This window comes from Cuculus canorus, chromosome 1, assembly GCF_017976375.1.
Source record: "Cuculus canorus isolate bCucCan1 chromosome 1, bCucCan1.pri, whole genome shotgun sequence".
NCBI lineage: Eukaryota > Metazoa > Chordata > Aves > Cuculiformes > Cuculidae > Cuculus > Cuculus canorus.
The window spans coordinates 151,947,314-151,969,520 of record NC_071401.1 but is presented as its reverse complement, the minus strand read 5'-3'; the positions used below and the strand labels follow the sequence as shown (position 1 = coordinate 151,969,520).

The following is a 22,207-nucleotide window of genomic DNA, read 5'->3' as shown; positions in this document are numbered from 1 at the left end:
TAGCAACAAAAGAAGTTCTAAAAAGTTTTGTTTTTTAGAAGTGTGAAAGAATTGTTTTCACAATCATTATATTTTCATGCTGTCTTGCTGACAGTTCCACATGAGCAACTGGGAAAATTCTGCATGAAATACAGTGATCTATAGTAATCATTGTCGTCTATTGCAATATGTGTTGAAGTATTTCTTATGTTGTTGGTGAAACATTGGCTTTGGGGTCACTATCATGATCTGAGTCTCTGTACTTGTGTAACTGAATTGACTCCCTTATAATTTGTAATCATTGTTTCTCCTGTGTACCTGCAGTTTACGTAATCCAGTAGTTTCTAAATATCGTTATATTTGTGTTAGAAGATAATTCTTACGATGCAAGAACAGAGTAGACTGTAGATAACAAACCAGACATTATAGTGTCGACACTTATACTGCCAAAGGCATTGCCTCCAGAGAGGATATCCTGATCTGCAGCCCAAGAAGTGGAGAAAGGCCATTAATCACGGTACCCAGCCCTGTAGACAGGAGTGGCTGCATTTGTGTTGTGTGACATGGTTTGCTTAGATCCCAAGATGTTGCTATTTTTCTTTCTTAATATGAGAACTGCCACAGTTCACCCAAATCATGACATGTTGTAAAGGGAGTGTGTTGCATTTCTTGAGGTCTTGCTTGATGGCAGTGGCTGAAAGTAGCAAACGTGCTGAGGCAATGTTGAGGGGTTGTCATAGTGCACAGAGAATGGTCTTATTCATGATCTGTGTAGGGAATGATCCATCTAGTGAATCTTCTTCAAAGTTCCTCTGATTCTGTATCAGAAAGACCTAGGGGCCTCACCCTGAAAGCGAGCCCAGCAACAAGAGATATGTGGAGAACCATATCAGATCACAGATCTTTAACAAGCAAGGGAGCAAAGTATTAACCAGTATTGGTACACATGAGGTTATTTTAACTGCAACTCCATTGGTTAGACTATCTTTACTTAAAAATACATTTCAAATCATATGTATCATTTTGACTCTGGTATCAGTTGAAATTACATTTATGTATGTGTTTGTATACATGTGGTTTTATGTATGCACTGATATAAAGATATATTTGATGAACTTTTGCTTTTAAACTGTTATTAAGATCTAATATGCAGAATTGTTGCAGGAATAAGTCTTCTGTACAGAAAGCTCAGGTGTCTTTCAGAATTCCCTTCAATAGTGTGAATATTTATAATTCACTTTCAGTCCTTCCTACTTGATTGGCTCTGGTAAAGTATTTCCATCCAGCAAACAACAGTCTCAGACTAGAGAGTGAGGAACTCCTTCCCCTTCATTCTTTGAGACTCTTACCCAACCTTTGTCCTGCTCTCAGAAGATCCACTGTTGAAGTTACTAGATGTTAGTCCTACCTTTACTCTGGATTGAAATTATTGATTGCCGTTACAATACTGAAAGAGTCCAACTGTCTTAAAAGATACCAAAGTGTAGAAGCACCGTTAGCAGAGACAGTAAGAGGCATTCTTCCTCTCTTTGCTTCCCCTCATTTCAAAACACTAGCCAGTGCAAAGCATGCTCTATATGACATGTCCATGACTACACAGTTCTCAATACCCTTGATGATCCTCAGCATCATCATAATCCTCTTTTTGTTTTGCTAGAAAAAATCTGTCAGCCTCTCTTTTGCCCTGAAAATGATGAATTATAATCAAATTTAAAAAGGAAGTGTTATTTATGTGCATTTGATTAAGGTCATTCTTTTCAGTATATTCATGTTCTTTACAAAGGACCTGCTAAATATTTTATATTTATTATTTCTGCACTTTCATCTAATTGCAGGATTATAGGAACTTCAGAGAACAATGACAAAGATAATGAGATCCAGAAGAGATTACAAAGACTGAAGTTCTCATGCAGAAGAATAATGAAACATTCAGTGAAAATCACTACAATTTGAGGAAATGGAGAGAACGTAGAAACCCTTAGCCCTCTGCCCTTTTGCTCTAGGCAGATGATAGTTTTTAAATGAAGAGTAAAGAGCAATCCAAATTACAGATTGGTGTGAAAGAACAGTATTTAACCTACTTTGTGCAGAGTCAGACAAGATGACCTCCAGGTGTCCCTTCCAACCTGAACTAGTCCATGATTCTATGACTCTATTGAAATGCTAACTCCATACATGGAAAATTTGGATTCTTTAGTACATGCTTTTGCCAGTGTCTCCTCTTCAGACTAGTTTCTAAAGCTTTGTTCTGCTTTGACAACACTTTTCATACGCCTTTTATAATTGTATTAAAATCCCATGCTCTTCTTGTCCAATACCCACATTATTCTGTGTAGTGCCAGATTAGAAGCCATCAGAAATCTGTATTTATAAAGTCCAGTTTATCAATCCATTTTGCAGTGTTCCAGTGTTCAACAATAGTCCTGTGTGAAATAACCTAAATCCACAGCTGCCTCAGCTACTTGAAGACGTGCCTGACACCAAATTATTCTACAAGAGCTTTGCTTCTATGTCAAGTAAAAACGAGGAGTATGAAGGGGAATCCCCTTTCTCATCAACTTGTATGGAACCCACTCAGCCCTGGGAAAGCCTAGAGAAATGGATAGTCCTTGTAAGCTGCCTGGATGGTATAATATTTAAGAAGAAATAAATATTGGACCTTGACACACAGGGATTTTAGCAGGAAACTGACTGAAAAATGTGGCTCAGAACTCATGGTGCTATTTGATGTTCTGTGGTAGCATCAAAGAAATATTGAGAATATGTAATGTGCATAGTAAAGCACCACTGCAATCGTAGTGAAGGATTTGTCTTCTGCTTTTGATCATGGCCATATATATTACATTTTTTTCCTTTTTGCTTACTCCTTGATTACTCATATGAAATTCCCAGCAATTCGTGGAAGTTTCATTACATAATTTAATTTAATTTTATATAAGTTGGTAGAAATATTTGTGGGTTTCATAATATTTCAGCAATATGTTGTGATGAGGTGAGAACTTTGGTGCTTATATAGAAATTCAAATTCTTGTCTATTAATGATGAGAGACTTAGTCCATATTTTTTTGTGTATTGATGCAGGTTGAATTTAATTTAGTAAAGCTATATTTATTTATACTAACTAAAAAATTAACCTGAGATTCTCTGCATTTCAGTATAATTGTTCATGCACGTTGTTGTCCATGCATAGTGATGTAGATGTAAATTTACGTAAATGTAAAACTACAGTACGAAACTGTAGAATCATGGAATTATGGAATTGAGTTTGGAAGGGACCTTTGGACATCGTCTATTTCAACTCCCTGCTCAAAGCAGGTTGCTGAGGGCCATGTCCAGTTGTATTTTGAATATCTCCAAGGATGAAACCTCCACAATTTCTCTGTTTCCTTGCACTTGGGACTCCAGAATTGGACACAGCACTCTCTATGTTTCTCATTAGAGATAGCTAGAGAGGAAGCGTCCCAAGGAGAGCTGCATGCATCTCTGCTGCTCTCACATACAGGACAATTCCTCCTCCTTGCCTTCATGGCCAGTCCTTCCTAAGAAAGCCTGTTACCATCCATTGCCTAGTTACTGCAGACTAGTATCTGTCCACATCATTCAATGTCTCTTGTTAGCAGTAGTCCATTCTCAAGGGGGTCCTGTGGTTGTAAAATCAGAATATCGCTTCTCAATACCAGCTGCGTGAACAATTTTTGAGCTGTAAGATCCATCCATTCCTCCTCAGCTTCTTCCCTGTCGGGGCTGAGGAGAGAGCCACCTCGGCCTATTTATGTCTCTTTTTATTTTTTAATTTATTGTGTGTATTTCATAAAGAGTGATTTGTGAGTATGATACCAACTTCTGTTTCCATCTGACAAGCAAGTAGCTGCTCTAAGTGTGTTACAAATCCCCACTTAAAACTATAATAACGTGTAGTTTGAGATCTATGAGGTAAAATAAGAGCTTCCTTATTGTTTTTTTTCTAATAATAATAGGACTTTGCTTCACAGAGGGACATGGATTCTGTTGTCAGGAATGAACACTTCAAGCCATAATTGTTTCCTCCTGTGTAAAACTTACTTATGATTCTTTAATCAATTTCCTTGTTAGAGCAGCTTTGTAAGTAGAGGATTCTTGTGAAGGTAAACACTGCTTCTGAATAAGCATCCAGGAACTTTAGCTGAGAAGCAGGGTGTTAGCATCAAAATTCTTGAGAGTTATGTATATCGCACATAGTACCTTACTTCTGATTTAAACACCATTTTGTTTTCTATGTGGTTGCATGGACACAATACCTAAGAAAGGGAATTAATGAACAGACAAACCCCTGACTTTTAGATATTTGATTATAAGGGAGAAGGATGCCTTGGTATAGAGGCAGAGAGCAGTGATGCAACAACATACTCATGTTTTCTTCCAGCCAAGAACAGGTAGTAAGTTACTTTTTCTTCCTGCCATTATTTCAAGTGGAGAGGACTGGATTTGGAAATATGTGTATCTTTGTCCTTTTTTTAAGCCTGAAAATCATACAGGTAATAATGCTGTGGTCTGTGTGTAAACCACGATCCTGGAGCAGAATTGCTCAATAGTAACTACTGAAAAATTCACAGTTACTACTGCTATTTGGCCATGGTCTCTTGTATGTTTATAATTTAATTACATTGAAATCTCCAGTTCCAAGATAATTTTAGTACATATGTGTAGTAGCTTGTTAGTCTTCTGCCATACACAAACTGAATCAGACTCTGTTTCATTTAGAACTGTGCCAAGTCCTGAGATAGACTGGGGAGTCAGGGCATAAATGCCCATATAGGTGAGGGGGTAAAGTAAAGCTGGATTTGGAGAACTCATTGAAAAACAGGTCAGTAGCTACTTTGAAAATAAGAATAACTTTTGGGTCACAAATGAAATGTGAATAATAGGCAAGATTGATCTTTCTGTGATGATTGTGTTTTGTTCCCCCCCCCCCCTTTCATATTAACAGCGACATTTTAGTGCAGGCTTAGCAAAAGATTCTTAAGATATTGATCTTAAATTGTGTTATTCCTTGATAATAATTTTTAGAATTGCAGGCTTTCCTTATTTTGAGCAGTCTAGACTTGAAAGGAAAAAGGAATGCCGTTAAAAATGTGTATATAAATACATGTATATACTTAAAATGGAATATATGGGAATGAAAAGGAAAGATGTGAAAGAATATCTATTTAATTCTCTCTGTCTGTGACTATTCCATTGTCAGGATAGAATCACAATTCCATAGGATTAAGGAGTTTAATTTGGGGGGTCTCCAATACCAGAAAACTCAGAGTCTGGAAGCAAAGGGAGCCTTAGATTTGTTTCTCCAGCACGTTCTGTCATGTGGGAGAAGAAAAGGTTGATTGAGAGAGGAGATGGCATTTGCCTTCAAAATGCTATTTCTGTTTTAAGAACGTGAGAAATGAAGTATGTTTCAAAGGACTGTTTATTTAAATAAAGATTTGTCATGTGACTATTTAATCTTTTATTTCCTAATTTTGGGTTTATTCCACACTTTGCCTTTATGGTACTAAACTTTTGTCTAATACGACAAAAAATCTGCCACATGACAACTAACTTCCATAATTGGAAAACTGCAAGATAAAAACCTGACTCTCAAGTGCTAAACTCATTATAATGCCATGTTAGCAACATTTTAAAGAAAAACAGAAAATACTGGCTAAGATACTACTTTTTTCTTTAGGTTATTTATATTTTGAGTCTGGCAAAAAACTGTGAAAAATCTCTCATAAGGGAGATTGACACAGAGCCAAGGGAAAAGCTTTACAGTAGAAATTGTTCATTGACTCTGTGACTGTAAGTGTGGAAAAGCAGAAAGAATTAGATAATATTAATTCAAGGAACACAACAAAGACAAGGCATGGGATTGGTGTATAGACAGCTTTAACTGTATATATTCATTTCAGGGGCTCTGAAAACAAATGGGAGATTACTGGGATAAAATTAACTGAAACGAATGCAAGGAAATGTATGAAGCAATTGGAAAAGGTTTTTATAGTAGAGCAGTTAAATCTAGTTAATTGTGTTTGATTTTTGTTTTCATAATTACTTCCATTGTTCCACTGAACTGCGGAATGTCCGACATAGTTGAGCTGTCATGACATAATTAAAAAAATAAATGAATAGAAACTGAATACCATTGTAATTAGTGTTGTGTTACATGTTTTAATATATGTGCTGCTCATACTGGTTGAGAACTGCTTCATATTTAACTAAGGAGATGATCCTTGATTTAAAACAAAGCAACCACTCTGACAAGGTAGTGTAGTTAATGGAAGCATTTGGCTGTGTGTGTAAGTAATGAAAATCATTTCATTCTCCGTTGCCGTGTGGTAAGGAGGTCATGAGTGAGTCTTTGTGATGAGAAACCCAATTTATTTTAATTCCCACTGTGACCCCTCACACAGGCTTTGTCCTACCTAGTAGCCTTTTACAGCACCATTAGCAGTAATCAAGGATGAGCTGGCCTGAGGTTACTGTATTAATGTCTGTTGATCTGTACATGTGCAGTAGGTTTTATAAATCTTGAACTAGGTATATTTTAAAAGTGTAGAGCATCTGACTTATGGCAGCAAGAGGTATGTGCAGGATGTACATACAGCTAACTTTTTGTGGATATTACTTATTTAATCAGATTTCTGAAATATAATTATATCATGCTCTTTGAGCACATTCAATGTTTTTAAACGTGAAGACCAAGGCAGAAGTATATCCTGAAAGGCATACACCTTCTGTAGTTCTGTGACACAGGTAGAAAATCAAATTGTATCTGGAGAAGTGAAGCTGAGGCTGTATTTCAATTTACAACCCCCTTACCATAAATTTCCCCCCACTGTTCCTTTTCACTCCTGGCCTGATTTCGATCATCCTTGCTTTGAGATAAATCCAGTCAATGTGGCTAAAGTTGCAGATGTTCAGTGTGACTCAGATATATCTGAAGGTACTAACATTGAGCAAGAGATTAAGAGGGGCCATTAGCTGTATTTTTATTAAAACATACCTTCAATTGGCCAGTTATTTCCTCACCCTTTCTTTTTTTCTTTTTTTTCCCCAGCATATTTCATGCTATGTATTTCTGAGGGCAGGTGTTTAGTTAGCCTGTATGTTAAGACTGAAAGCTATCAGGAGCAACGCTGCATGGATTTGTGTAAGTGAAGTGGACCATCTTATGGAGTAGGTTATTACTGAAAAGATTAATATAGCTAGCAATGTCACATCCAGAGAAGCTTCATTTTTAACCTATACCATGAAACCGCTTTCCAAGACAATTTAGGCGGGTGGCAGTCTGACTCAGTACCACTGTGGCTTAAGGAGGGGTGGATGCTGTAGGAGAAGGCGGATAGAAATGGCAGGCTCACATGGCAGAAATGTGCACAGTGCTGTTTTGTTCTGTGCTTGGCCCTTGCTCCAGCCAGTGTTGTCAGTCACGCTCCTTTCATGATTGATATCAATCTGGCACCTGTTGAATTGAAAGGAAAACCAAGTCAAAGAACTGCAGTGTCTTCTTTAAATTTATTTGATAATGGTCTGTTGTGTTTACAAATGAACCCAAAAATAAATACACGAACGAGTCCAAAGCTTTTACTTTAAGCTGAGTATCTTTATTACTATTCATTAACCTTTTGTACAATTGCTTGTGTAGGGTTTGTATATGATTCAGTGCCTAGTTTGGAAGAAAATACTCAGCAGGTGTGGTAACTTTATACATTGAAAATGAATAAGACTCAAGGGAAGCTATTTACAACTTTGGGAAAGTGGGGACATAGTAGAAATTTCCTTTAAAATAGTTTATGACTCTTTTCTCTCTTAATGCACCATTAAAAGAAATATTTCACCATTACCTAGGGTAATCTATCACAAGCTGACTAAGATTTTCCCAAGATGTGCATGAATGTGCAGAGTGATTTGACTTTTTTTGTCTGAATTGTCACAAATTGTAGAAAACTGAATTTGCTGCATCCTAGTTTTCCTTTGTCGCTGAATTGGGACTTCAGTGTTGCTCGTTATACTCTCTTATTTGTTAAGGTACTTTACATTTATGGGGCAGAAAAGCTGGATTTCATCCTCCATCTTGGACCTGTTCAGAAACTTAACTTGCATGGATATTTAATAGAGTATATAGGAATAAATGAATTATTTCCTAAATTTGCAGTCTCAGGATGAAGTAATCCACTACCATAACAAGCTTCAGAGTCTATGTCTTTATCCCCAAAAATTATATCAGTGTCCTTGTAATAGCCTGATTTCAGAAACATGTAGTGCTCACTATTACTTTGCTACTTGTAGGTTTTTTACAGGTATCATTGATAGGAGCAGTACATATCAAGTACATGTTGCGTTATAAGATGTGGATATTTGAGAATGACCCTGCTTGTGAGTTTATTTTTTCATAGATTTATTTTGCCATGCACAGTTATCAATGGTGCACACTATGATGTTAAAGGAGAAAAAAAAAAGTCTACTTAATTCTGTGCTTAACGCTGTATTACTTTGTAATATACATGCAGATAGCAACTCTGAAACCCAGAAGCCAGGAATATTATCTGTTTTTTTTTCAAGTAGGCATGTAAAGGACTCTTTTCAGAATAGGCGTACAAGCTATGTGATGTAAGGAAAAAAAATGAAATGTAATTGTTATCCAAATAAAGATAAGAGTTCTCCACAACATAGCTACCGAATGTGTGTCTCTCTCTAACACAGTGACTCTACTACTACAGTTGTTAGTATTAAGTCTGTCCACATATTTTTTTCAAAATCGCTGTGGTGAGGCATTCATTGCCTTGAAAAGCCGACACAATGGAATGCTTTTTGTGCTGGCTCTGGACAAATTATAGTCCATTTTATCGGTTCCAAGGTCAGGAGTACTATCATGACTCTTAAACTGTAGTGTCATAAAGCGGGCTCTATTGAATGCTCAAGGAACAGCTGTAAGTTTGCCTGATTACTGCAGCCAGGTATCTCCAGAAACAGTTCTTTGTCTGAATACAATTTTCTTGTCTACAATTCTCATTTTTGCTGTAATTTGATTTCAGAATTGACTTTCACTGCAATACACATGGAGTTATAGAGCTCAAATATATTTTCAAGACACGCAGTAGTCATTGTTAATGTTAGTGCAGAAATGCTTTAGTTGCTCATTTCACCTCAAGTGCTTGTCTAAGCAAAGGGCTCTGTTATTAAACACCTTGTACTGCCAGAGTGTGTTTCTTTCGCTATCATTCCTGTAGACCAAATCTTTTTTTTTTTTTTAATTAGAAAACATAAGCCCTTTCACACAAAACCAAACTAGATTTGCGTGGACTTAATACTTCTCTTTCCTTCTCTAACTTCTCAGTCTAACACTAACCTTCACAAAAAATGTGAAACATTATCTTTGTGGCCGGCATGCCTGCACTGGTGTGGGAGTATTCGTCTTCTGTGAATAAAAACTATAAGATTATTGTGCCATCTTGGCCTCTGTGAAATGCAGAACAATTATTTTAAACAAATTAAGGTCAGAGATTTTTTTTCCTCTCATAAAAAACTGTGGTACTCTCTCTTCTTTTCTCATAGCACACAGTCTAAAGTTACTGATATCCCCTTTTGTGACTAAGTTGCCTATTTTGCCTATTTTGGTCTTTCTCTTCTTTATACAGCAATTCATCAGCATTGCTTTTGATTAGCAAAGTGGGTCATTTTGATAACATCTTTCTGCCCCCAAACTTTACTAGTAATTTTTCAGTTCACTCTCTTGAGTGCATGACCACCTACAGCCAGCTCATTGATCCACTGGTATGAATTTTGTTCTTTGGGAGCAGGTGAAGAAAAATGGGTGGCTTTCTTTTATCTGCCCAGGGGCACCACCACACGTAGGCATCAAAGAACCCAGAGTTTTGTAGAGTAAAAGGGTAGTGAAAAACAAATTAAGGTGATGTCTCTTTGTAAGATTAGCTCTGTGTGTTTTTAGGTGATATGATGTGTTTTATTGACTTATGAATTTACTGACTTGGTCTGACTTCTAAAGCTTGCTTCATTATTAAATATTCATGGATAATATTGAAATAGGTACTGCTTTGCAATTGTGGTAACCCTATATTTAGCTTTGTTTTTTTAACTCTTTAGGAGCAGTGATGTAGTCTGCCTTTCTATAGAAAGATGAGCTGTTAAAATATTTTTTTCCTTTCTTTTTCAGGGAGTAATATGTGGGAGGCTGTGGACTATTTGCTTCCAACATAGGAACAGCACTGGGTTGGGAATCTGCACTCCTGAGAGAATGCTGGGAATCTGCAGAGGGCGACGGAAATTCCTGGCTGCTTCTCTGACCGTCCTTTTTGTCCCAGCCATCACATGGATTTATCTGTTTGCTGGGAGTTTTGAAGGTAGGAGGGGAATAATGGCTGGAGTTGGGATGTTGAATGATTTGTATCAAAGCAGACAAGTGCAGATCAGTGATCACTGTTTTTACTTAAATAAATAGTTTTTTGCTTGCACAGGAAGTAGTTCCCAAAGTACAGATTTCAATGAAGGGCCATCGTTGCCATATTCTCACTGCTGAAGAGGAATTAATTGTTGGCCCCATTTATTTGATTTTCTTCTCATCTTTAAGAAATGCAGCAAACCCCCTGACTTACTCATTTCTTGTCTGTGTTTTCTAATTTTTAGTAGTTCATCTATTCTATGCTGTGTAAGATTTTACTTCCAACTAACATCTTATTGCAGATCTTCCCTTAATATTATTTAAAAGTGTTTTAAAAAGCGTCCTTACGTGTTTCGGGCACTCTCATACAGATCTTGTTTTTATGGACATGTGTGTTAGACCTCATATGTATGGATGACATGGACCACTGAGTCTGATTTTAGGACTTGAAGCAGGAATTGTATCTAGCCTACAGTACAAGTCAGGGAAATGTATGTCTGGAGTGGTTCGTTGCACAGTGAGATCAACTAAGTCATGGTCACTCAGCTGCACGCTTTCTCTTGTCCTGTGGCCCTGTGTGCTGCTGCTCACTGGACCAGGGAGGACATAGTAGTACCTAGTTTGTGGAATGTTGGACAGTGGTGGGACTCTGATCTATGAGGTGTAAATGCATCAGCAAAGAATTCTGTGAAATGTTTAATGGGTTCTTGATTTAGTTATATAGATGCCTACTTGGCCAAAACCTGCAAGCACCTGAGGTTCTGTTCTTGCCTTTGTGTTAAGTTCATTAGTTTTGGCCACAGATTCTATGCTTATTGTTACAGAACAAATCAATGAATTCCTATATAAAACCTCTTTATATAAAATCAGTTTGAATCCATGTCCGTCTGGATGGCAGTGGGTTGCTGGAATATCTTTCAGTCCTCTTCTTTCTTCAGGTGGAGATCCTCAAGTTTATAGGTTTATTGACTTGCAGCTATATAACTAACACTTTTTATAATCAGACTTGGAATAACCTCTATGTTTTTTAAATTATCTATCTGATGAAGTTTTTTTATGGCCTTAGAGGATTTCAGCAGTGATACTTCAGTTATATGTAGTTTGAAGATGCTGGCTATTTTTTCTTACTTTGTGGTGGGAGATTTTGGTGATTGTGGTGGGGGGTTTGGTTTTGTTGGTTTTGGTTGTATTTTTTTTGAGGTGGAACTTTTTGTGTTTGGCAATAGGTGTGTTATTTTGGCAGGAGTAAAAAAGCTGTTCAGCCTTTGTAGTTATCTTAGTACAAACAAAGGTGTTTCAGCCTTTTAAAAACTGTTCAAATACTAGTTTACAGTCTGATAATTTTAAAAAGGCATTGTTTAAATGTCAAGCTTCTTTCATGTAACCTTGGCTGAACAAATTCGTGCTTTGTTTCAAAATAGAATTGGATTCCAAGTTAAATTACAGGTAAGAACATGTAAAGATTTTCACTGTATATTGCATATATTGCTGAATTAGTAACGTGCCAGGTAAAATATTTACTTATGCAAATTTATTTGGTTACTTAAAATTCTGCCTTAATGGGCAGTAAGTCTATGAGCTTATTCTAGAATGAAACAGATATGGGATTTGTGTTAAATTGGAAATATAAGGGCTGCTGGCTACGTACTTGAAAACTAATGATCTGGCAGGCAGGACGGTACTGATTTTGTTTGATTTTTAAAAGCTGAGCAAATGCAATCTTCACCTTTTCAGTTTTAGAAGAATATTATGCTGGCTTGTTGTAATGACTATTTTAATTATATCCACGGTTGATAACGGCATGCTGCTTTAAATTCCTGTATGTGTAGAACGCTTTGTTTGTACAGAGGGCTCAATACAAATCCTGAAATTTGCTGCTACATGGTATTTGAAGTGACTTAAAGCTCTCAGTGTGTATTAATCTTAAATGCAAACCAAGGAGCAAAGCCCATTACCTATTAAGAAGCCTTACAATGGAAAAAAGATGGGAAGTTACATAAAGTTAGTAATTCTTTCTGTCATTTTACTGTATCTGTTTTCTTTTCCTTTTAATTTTTGGAAAAACATGATATAATCTTTGCTGGTTAAAAAAAATCAATTAAAATATTTATTTAATCAAATAATAGTTGTTTTTTTCCCTAAGTTGTAGGTATTATGCACAGAGAGTTAAAGCCATTTTGTCATTTTGTCTGACTTCTTGTTTCATATTCCACTATGGTTCACACAGTTTACTTATCTTTTAACCTCTCTGTGTATACTTGAGTGAAAAATGTCTCACAACAGCATTGTGCCTTGATTTGAAACCAGCGGGAGTGGAGAGTCCTCTCTGCCAGAATTCTAGCACTCATTTCTTTGGTTAACCACTGGCAGTGCTAGTAGTTTTCAGTTCACCTGGGTTTAGATTCAGGTAAATGGTTCTCGTACTTCTCTCAAGAAGTTGTCAGTACCCGTTATCTGCATAGACTCATTTAATTACTCAGGGTGCCAGGGACGTCAAGAGTGCACTGGTTCAACTCCTGCTTAATTCAGGATGGGCTTTTGGGTCAGACAAGATTTCTTAGGCTTTTATCCAGTCGTGTCTTGACAGCCTCCAAGGATAGAGACTACGGGGCCTTTCTGGGCAATGTGTGCCACTGCTTGACTGTCCTCAGGTGGAAGAGTTTCTCCTTATATCTGTTTTGAACCTTTTTTGCTTCAATTTATGTATGATGTCTCTCATCCCCTTACCACATATCACTGTGAAGAGCTTGGCTCTGTCTTCTTGCAACTTGCTTGTAGGTACTGAGGCGCTGCTGGTAAGTCCCATGGAGCCTTCTCTTCTGAACAAGCCCATGGTAAGCACTTCAACCGCCACACCACTTGATAGCCCTACACTGAACTTCATTAATGTAATTCCTGTATTTGTATTCTTATAATGTATTCTTATATTCCCCAAACCTGACACAGTGTTCCAGATGTAGTCTAATGAGTACCAAGTAAATGGTCACTTCCCTGAGTCTGTTTGCTATGTTCCTGTTGAAACAGCCCAGGATGCTATTGGCCTTCATCACTGTCCAGGCATGCTGCTGGCTCATGTTTAATTTTCTGTCCTCCAGGACTACCGGTCCTTCCCAGCAGGCCTATTGCTGAGGAACTCCACATGTAACTGAATTCCAGACAGAGCATGAACCAGCACCCTTTGAACCCAACATTCCAGCTAGTTTTTCACCTGTCTAGTAGTCCATCCATATAGTCTGTAAAATCCCAGCTTGAATGTAAGGATACTGTGGGGGACCATGTTGAATGCTGTGCTAAATTCAAGGGAGATAACATCTACTGGTCCTCTCTTATTCACAGACCTAGTAATTTCATCACAGAAGGCAGTCAGGTTGGTCAAGCATGATTTACCCTTGGCAAATCAATGCTAATTATTTCCCTGTCAGGCCTAGGTATGTTTCCATGTACTTAAATATAGTCATAATCACCTCTCAGTCTTTTTTTCACTAAGTTAAAAAGGTTGAGCTAACTGAGTTGCTATAGCAAATATTGTGCTCTTTTTAAAATCTTTTGCAGTTTGTATGTTTTGGGGATTTAGAATCAAATATCTCTTTTTCGGTACTGTTATCTGCAGTGCTGTGTTTGAAAATTATGTGTTCTTGATGTAATTAGGAATTGCTTTACTCATCCATGTGTTTATATCTAAGAAATAAAGTTATTTGCTATTGCATGACAATGGGATCACATTTAGAAACCAGTCATAAGCTCTTTGTTAGTCAATCTGTTATACGAAATATGCTCTAATATAGTCAATTCCCATGTTCTACTTTTCAAATACTTTGCAATTCTTTAGGACAGAATTTTGTTTCATTTGGGATTTTGTTTCTCTTGTCAGAAATTACATTGCAGCCTGCTACTTCATAGTTGTCAATCAGATGCTGCCAGAAAGTCCTTTCCCTTGGAATATTCATTGGAGGTGGCATTACTCAAGTTGTGACAGCAACAGCTACTAAAAGCCTCATTAATCAAGTATAAATGTCTATTAAGGTTATGAACCAGAATATTAAAGAGGAATTTGAATATTGTATGGCCTTTGAACATATCTGGCTACTGTTGTTGTTTTTAATAATTCAGAAGGACAGCATAATTTCAGTTATCAGTTACTTTGACTGAAAAAGCTAATTGTTCAGCATTCTTCAATTACATTCAAAAGTCGAGGTAATAGAGTAGGGAGGGTGGATTGCATTTAAAACAGAGAAGAGGAAATAACCAAATAATAAATGATGAATTTTCATTACAAAAAAAATAGCAGTTCCACTAGCCAACAGCAGCTCCAGAAACAGCATAATTTTCCAAGTTATATGTAGCAGTTTTCTATCTCCTTTACCATGAAGGTAATTTAAAATGGAAACTTGGAACTGTAATTTGACACATGCTCTCTTGATTACTGATTTCTCAAAAAAATACCCACTGTGGCTATGTGTCCTTTAGCAGATTCTCAGTCACCCCCACTTTTACAGGATAAAAATGCAAGAGTTATCAGATTCTTCGTGGTAGATCCACTTGAGGTTGAAAGCCTTAAAGTGTCTGTGTAGGGCTCCTGTGTAGAACATAATTAAGATGAAAGGAAAAGTCAGTAATGTAACCTTAAGATGAAAACTTGTGAAGCTATGTGAAATCTTGCAGGGAGTCTGTGAGAGAGCAAGAAGTTGACTCTTCTTTTTCTTCACTGCCAGGGTAACATTTTAAAAATAGAGCCTGCCTTCTTTCCTGGGACTTGCTTTCCTCGATTGTCCTCTTTACACTCCAGTGTTGTATGACTACCATTCCCTGACAGCATATTTTAGTCCAAGTAATCTGTAGAGACATGATTGAAGCCAGAGTTGGGCAAACACCTCATAAAATACGATAATATAAAATGAAGGAAGGCTGAAAATACTCATCTTAGTATTTAAATGGATTCACTTTGATGCTGTTCACACTCTTTTTGTGTATGCTTTCCATAAATATTCTAGTGAATATGTTAATTGGGAAGACTGTCTACAGAAACAATGAATATCCAGTTTTAATATTCATGGGAAGCAGATTTTGAAATCATATTTGTGAATGCTTGAATCAGAAAACTGATTCTGAGAGTTTATCTTTATCCAGTTAAGTGCCAAAAGTTTATCATGTGATCTATGTGCATGATGAAAACTGCCTCAATTTTTAATGCTTGCAATAAGATGCACATAGGAAGAGGCAAACAAATAATTAATTGCTAAAATGTCTATCAGATACTTGCAACTGATGAACAAACATCTGAAAATAATCCTTTCACAGACAATGTAATCAGAAAGGGGCAAAATCTAAAATTGCTTTTTTCATTACGATTCACTCAGTTTGCCTGAATTTTATCTGCTGTGTGTCTCAACAGGATTAAACAAGAACACTTAATCCAGAATCCACTTAAAGCAGAAATTTCAACCTCTGTATTGATCCTGTCATTTTAATAAAGTTCTGAGAAAAGAGGTCCTGAAAGGGTACCTCTGCATATAACCACAATGTTGCAGCGATGAGTGCCTGAACGGGTTTACAGGCGGTGTGTTTTAGTTAAGATTGGCTTTGTAGCAACTCCTTCATGAAAGCTACTTCTGTGTACATTTCCATTCTGGAGTAAATGGTGGTCATCTACTCCTCTCTTTTTTTTTTTTTTTTTTTTTTGGAGATATGCTGAGAATTGTCAATTAAGCACCTCTCTCTCATCTGCAATTGAGACAGCTTTTTAAGCATGTTTGCAGTTTTCACTTGGGGATCCTACAGGAATAAACTCAGTCACAATAGAAAAGACATGAGATTTAGGACAAGTTTTGTTGCTTTATCCTGGAAAACTTCTTTCTGTGAAACTCTTGTGATCTGGATATACAAAGTACTAACAAACTTTGGTTGAAATATGCTGTTGACCAAAAGGTCACTTCTGTGGAAGCTGAGTCTGGTTCTCTGTTCAACTTTAGCTTGCAAGTCAGTGTTACCGCAATTATGTATGATACATAATTATGTATTACATTATGATTATGTTTACAGACATGAGAACCCTTGTCTGTCCATCATCTAAGAAAATAAAATTAGGAAGTAAATGTAAGGAAATAGACTTTTACTCCCCTTCATATAAAGAAACAGTCTGTTATGAGCAGTGACTGGAAATTTGAAGGAGTGCCTGCAGCAAAATGAGAATGGCCTTCAAACAAAGAATGTGAGCCAAAATGTAACATGGTCTTGAGAAGCTTTTGGAGGTCAAACTGCAGAGTTAGTGAGGACTGTTTTGTTTTTTTTTTCTTCCCAACCATTCTGTCAATTAAACTAAATGCTTACAATCCTGCAATACAATTTTATCCTTAACAAATAATGTCCACTGAATAGCTCAACACCTAAATGCTGGTGTCAATGCTGTTTCTTCCTTAGCTTGCCAGGAATTCACATCCTTAAACCAACATAATACTGTCTCAGGAAAAATCATGAATCTTGCAAAAGCCACTACCTTTGTCAAGTGAGTTGTGTCAAATGAAAGCAAGTCCATATTGCTCTTTGAATTCCAGTACAGGGGACACACGTTCTTTTTTGACACTCACATTTTTAAGTATAAGCTTATTCTTTCATTAAAGTAAAGTAAGCTTTAGGCTTTCCTTCTTTCCTCTCTGTACATTTCTTGGTTGGATAGAGTATTTTATTTTATTTCTAAACATATGTCAGCCAGTTTTATCTTGGCTTTTTTCTTCTAGTTGTTTCTTAGTTTGTCATTTCTGGCAGAAGCATAAAGGTCAGGATGAAAAGGAAGTCTTTGAAGGGGAATACGTTCCCAGCTTCTTTGGGACAGCAGCTTACTTTCAATATAATCTATGGGATTTCTCAAGGGTTTTGTTTCATCTTTGTCTTCCTCATTCTTTGAACAAACTTTTTTGAAAAATACAGTCTATAAAAGTTGCATTTTGCAAAGGTGAGTGTATTCCTTCCAATAAGAAGAGACATTTGGATGCCTAAATTTTTTTAAGGCTGTGTGGAAGACTAGCAGTAGGAAAGCTATTTCCTGATTATTCTTCTTTCTCTGTTTCAAAGATAGCTACTTACTATCTTCATAGTAAAGATACATTTCATAGTAAAAATATATTTTTCTGCAGAAAAAGAGAAAAACAAGATGAGCCTAAACGCTTCTTTTGGCTTTTTGAAACAAAATATGTGGTTTATTAGTGCACAAGACCTTCCTTGAGTGCTGGAACTAATGTAGCCTGACTTGCTGTGATGTCATGCAGCTGACTGATGTTGAAGTTGCTTTTCCTACAGTTAGGGCATTTATGAAATCTAGCTCCCATGCAGGTCTCCTGATATTGAAATAAATCCTTAGCATATGCTGCAGTGTATTTCACAATGGTAAAATATATAGCATCTGTAATCTCTCTGTGTTCCTGATGATTGTGGAAGCTTCGTTACCTCTGACTTCTTTCCCTCTAACAAGGTAATTTAAAATTAACCAATGAGCTTTGAGGGCAAACAGGCAAGCAGGTCAACAAATGTATATGTACAGGATCGAAAAAATACCTGAAATATTAATGTTTCAAAAGATGGAGGTGAATATTTGGTAATTTGATTCTGCTGAATGTTTAAATCAGAACAATGAAGTTTTTATATTTCATTTTTTGGAGTTTTTGTGTAAAAATTTGTTGGGGTTTTTTTCAGATCGGTAAAAAGGTTGAAATCAGGCAGCAAATTATGTCTGTAGTGTCTTCTATTACTTTTGAAACTTATATTTTGAATACTTATTTCAATGTGTGTTATAGCGGAAGATGGAGTTAAGTTAAAAATAAATTCAAAGCACTTCACACATCATGTATAGTTATTCTTATATTCTGCAGATAATTTCTCTGATATGGTTTAGGAAAAGCAACTGAGGGGTAGGTTAATATTCTGATATTGGATGGACATGTTTTAGGCATGCTTAGCTTAAGAATACCAGTATTTTCAGCAGTCTTTATTGCCTCTTTACTCTTTTCAAATGTTTTTCAGTCATGATAACCATTGTATTGTCCAGTTGAGTAGTTATTTCCATCCTTTGGAGTTTCACCTCTCTTGTGTTGCTTTGTCATATACAGTTCTTGCTTTGAGACTTGAATTTAGGAGATTTTTTAAAAATGTATCTAGATACCCTTGGAGAATTGAGTGAAATCCACAGCAAACTTCAAAACACGTCGGCTGACAGCAATCATCTTTGTTCACTCAACTTTGTAGATACCAACAACAGGAAGAAAAGTTGATGACCTGCAGAATTCTATGTTTTTAGCCTGAGATTCCCTTCTAGTTTAATGATGTTCAAACCATTTGACATATTGTACTGTAGTAATTATTTGTAACCTGTAGCATGACTGTACTTCTCCATTGGTTTGTAGAACATGAATCAAAATCCAAGATGTAAACATCAGTGTTTTAAAGCTCCTCCATTTTTTTTTTCTTTACAATTCTATTAAACTGCTTTTAAATTTCTAAATGTCAGAGTTTGCAGAGATCAGTAATAAGGGGGTAGATTTTAAAGTAGTGAAGCTAAAATTAGAGAAAATAATGGATTCATTACACTTTCCTAAGTTAAATTAACAACCCATTACACAATGCGCTTCTCTTTGATATATTTACTTTTTTTCTTCTTCTTCATATATATATATATATATATATATAAAAGAGGACAACTTAAGGACCAAGTTAAAAGAGACTACTGTCTAAATTATGTTCTTCACAGTGAGATACTTCTGAGTGAGGTTGTAATAATGTCTATACCTACTGTAAAGAAAAGATGGATGATCTGCTGTCCGCCTACTGATTCCTAAACTTTTGTAGCTGTCCGATGAAATCACTCTCACCAGTGTACACTTTCAGACACCAAGATTGAATTTAACATATTAAGGCCCTGAATTAGAAAACCCAAAATGTATATTTACAAAATAAACTGGAAGTGTGATTGTAGTACAGACAGACCTCTTTTTGTTTGCTGTAATTAAGTGAGCACAGATAGTGTTAGGATTAAAGATGGGCCACTATGAGAAGCAGATGAAGCCTGGTCAGCATGTAAACTGTTTTTCAGGCAGTGAAGCCTGGGCCTCAGAATCTTCAAAATGTTTATTGTTCTTCCTAAGTAGATTAAAACTAGTGCATTTATGGCTGTTGGTGCTACAATAACATCTTCATTTAGCTCTCTAGACACAGGATTGAGGTTGTCATGGTGTGGTTCAGTATCAAAGAATGTTATGTAGCATTCGTGTAACATATAGAGGATTATTTCTGGAGCTGAAATAAAGCCATAGCTAATAAGATAGAAGTATTCTTATATGCTGGAAAGGTCTTGAAGAAATTGCTTTGGAATAAAAAACATGAAAGAGCTATCTGTTTGTTAGGTGATTAAGTTAAAAAAAAATATCCAAAAATAGTTGTTTTTCTCACCACCATTTTCTTCCTTTCCTTTTTTCCCTATTTTATCAATCATTTTTCCTTCTTTACATGTCAGTACATTTCCTCTAGCGTAGTTGCAGCAGTGTTTTGATTAATTTCTGTTTCAAAATGGAACTGGCAGACAGATTTGTAGATTCTCCCAAAATCACACAGAAAAGTTACTGATATTTTGTTGACTTGTGAAGATTTGCAGATTTTTGCCATCAGAGAGACTTAGAACAATCAATTTCTCTAACATCTTGCATAGCACAGGCTGTATTCTATTGTAGAGTTGATAGAGTAATACTGGCTGGCAATTCCTGCATCTGACCCATGCCTTCTCTAGATACACTAAAGCTTTTTTCCTAGTCAGATTTCTGAACTTGATTTTAAAACTGGTGGAGGGTTTTAGCACATCTCTGAATAAATTATTCCACCTTGTTAAAAAATGCATGCTTTAATCCTTGCCCAGATTTTTCTGGCTTCAAGGTAGGAAGTGAAAGATGAGAGGTAGATTAGGAAAAAAATAATTAAAAAAGGATAATTTTAACAGTTTCAGTTTTGTGTAAAAAGAGCATTCATGACTATGATATTGCAGTACATAAAGTGCACAGCAAGAGTTACCACCTTGAGAACTGTAGATGAGAGGGCTACTGTGCTGCAGTTAACAGAACGTATAGTTCTTTCAAAAAGAGATAAATTTGTGTTATAATTACTAATCTTACCATAGCTAATAGAAAGTACTTATCAGGATGATTTTTGCCATCCTAGGCCATAAAACCTTATTTCCCAAGATTTTTGGTTTGAGTTCCAAGTTACTGTACCTTTTCACTTGTGAATAAAAGCCCTTCAGAAAGGATCAAATCAAACACGGTTTCAACTACAATTTAAGTATTATTATTAAATTTAAGAATTAAATTAAGATTTATTTGAGCACTAATTTGAGAGCTAATTATTATTGAGTTCAAGGCTCATAAACTTATATTGTATCAATCTTGTAATCTTGATTCTCCAAATAAAACATAAAGTACAGTGTTTACAATTTGCCTTTACAACATTAGGAAATGAAAGATTTCTCTTCAATTTTTTTTATTGCATTAGGATCTTCTGTATTCTAGAATCATATTGAACTAATACCACAGCTTTAATATTTCACAATCAGTAAATCTCCTGCCTGACACTGGATTTAATTTAAACTAACTCCATGATTTTGCTTGTTAACTTTAGCAGGAATAATGTTTTCCAACAAATGGGTGCTATAAAAGTCTGCTTTTTGTTCTCTACTAATCAAACTATTCTAATGTGTATCTCAAGTGATCTACACTGACTTTAACAGAGGTTTCTTTTGGTCTGAAAATTTAATACACCCAGGATGTTTTCTAGGAGTATTAACTATAATTGATTTAGCTTTTTTACCTCTTGCTTCAGTGCATTACAAACCCAAGGGTTTAAGGCAAAAATCTCAACAGAAAGGTTATAGTTTGGAGGACATTCTTATAGGAACGAAGTATAAAAATCAGTCTGCACAGCTATGTGTAATTATTGGTTTCCAAAGAATTCCAACTCTCTTTAAAGCTTTGCCAATATATGCAGAGGTAAGTAAATCTGAAAATAACAATTATCTAACATATCTGAGTTGACTGAAGGTATTAGTTGCTTGTTCACATACACTTGAATGGAGATGTGATGAATTAAATAGTCTTCTTGCAGAATTCGAATACCTTTAACCAAACAGTTAAAATCTACTATTTATCTCCTCCAATTTGTATGACTTTGTTTGTCCAAGAGCTGTCTTGTAGTAACCTTACTTCAGAGCCGCTGATGGTGACTCTCAGCTTCATTCAGAGTTTCTTGATTTAGGAGATTTAAGAGCAAAACGTACCTCAGTTATTTTTGTCTTTTTTTCCTCTCCCCAATTTTAAACATTCTCATATAGCCCCCTTTTTCTTCAGCTACCGTACTTGCACCTCAGTGATTTGGTATTAATAGCAAAGATTAAGCAGTTTCAGCTCATCAGAGACAAGATATTAATCATCATCAGGCCCAATGAGAAGTTTAATTTTCTGCTTCTCTTTTTTTCACTAAGCTCTGGCTGCTGTCACTCGCACCAGTGTCTGTGGGACATTTAATAATCTGTTTCTGGAGATGCATTTCAGTGGTTTCTCTCCTTTTATTTCCTCTGTCGATCTCAGTGAGTTTCATCATTGCAGGCTTTAACTGAAGACCACTGTCAGGAAATGGGGAGAAGAAAATGCTTTCTTGAACAAAACTAGTTCAGGGACTCATGGGTTTTATTGGCTTCAGGAGAAAGATGGGTTAAATCAAGATATTGAACTATGGGAATTTTTGTTTTGGTATGTGACTCACTAACTGTTCCCTTAAAGAACGTCA

General features: G+C 36.1%; 1 protein-coding gene across 3 annotated transcripts in view; it reads left to right on the top strand.

Moving 5' to 3' along the window:
* LARGE1 (LARGE xylosyl- and glucuronyltransferase 1) overlaps positions 1 to 22,207 on the top strand; it is a 284,444-nt gene that overhangs the window by 71,002 nt on the left and 191,235 nt on the right. For all 3 annotated transcript variants that reach the window (XM_054062457.1, XM_054062449.1, XM_054062466.1), the window contains exon 2: positions 10,169 to 10,355. In XM_054062457.1, the coding sequence (XP_053918432.1) occupies positions 10,250 to 10,355 (106 nt within the window). In that variant the 5' untranslated portion in view covers positions 10,169 to 10,249. The remainder of the gene's footprint in view (positions 1 to 10,168; positions 10,356 to 22,207) is intronic.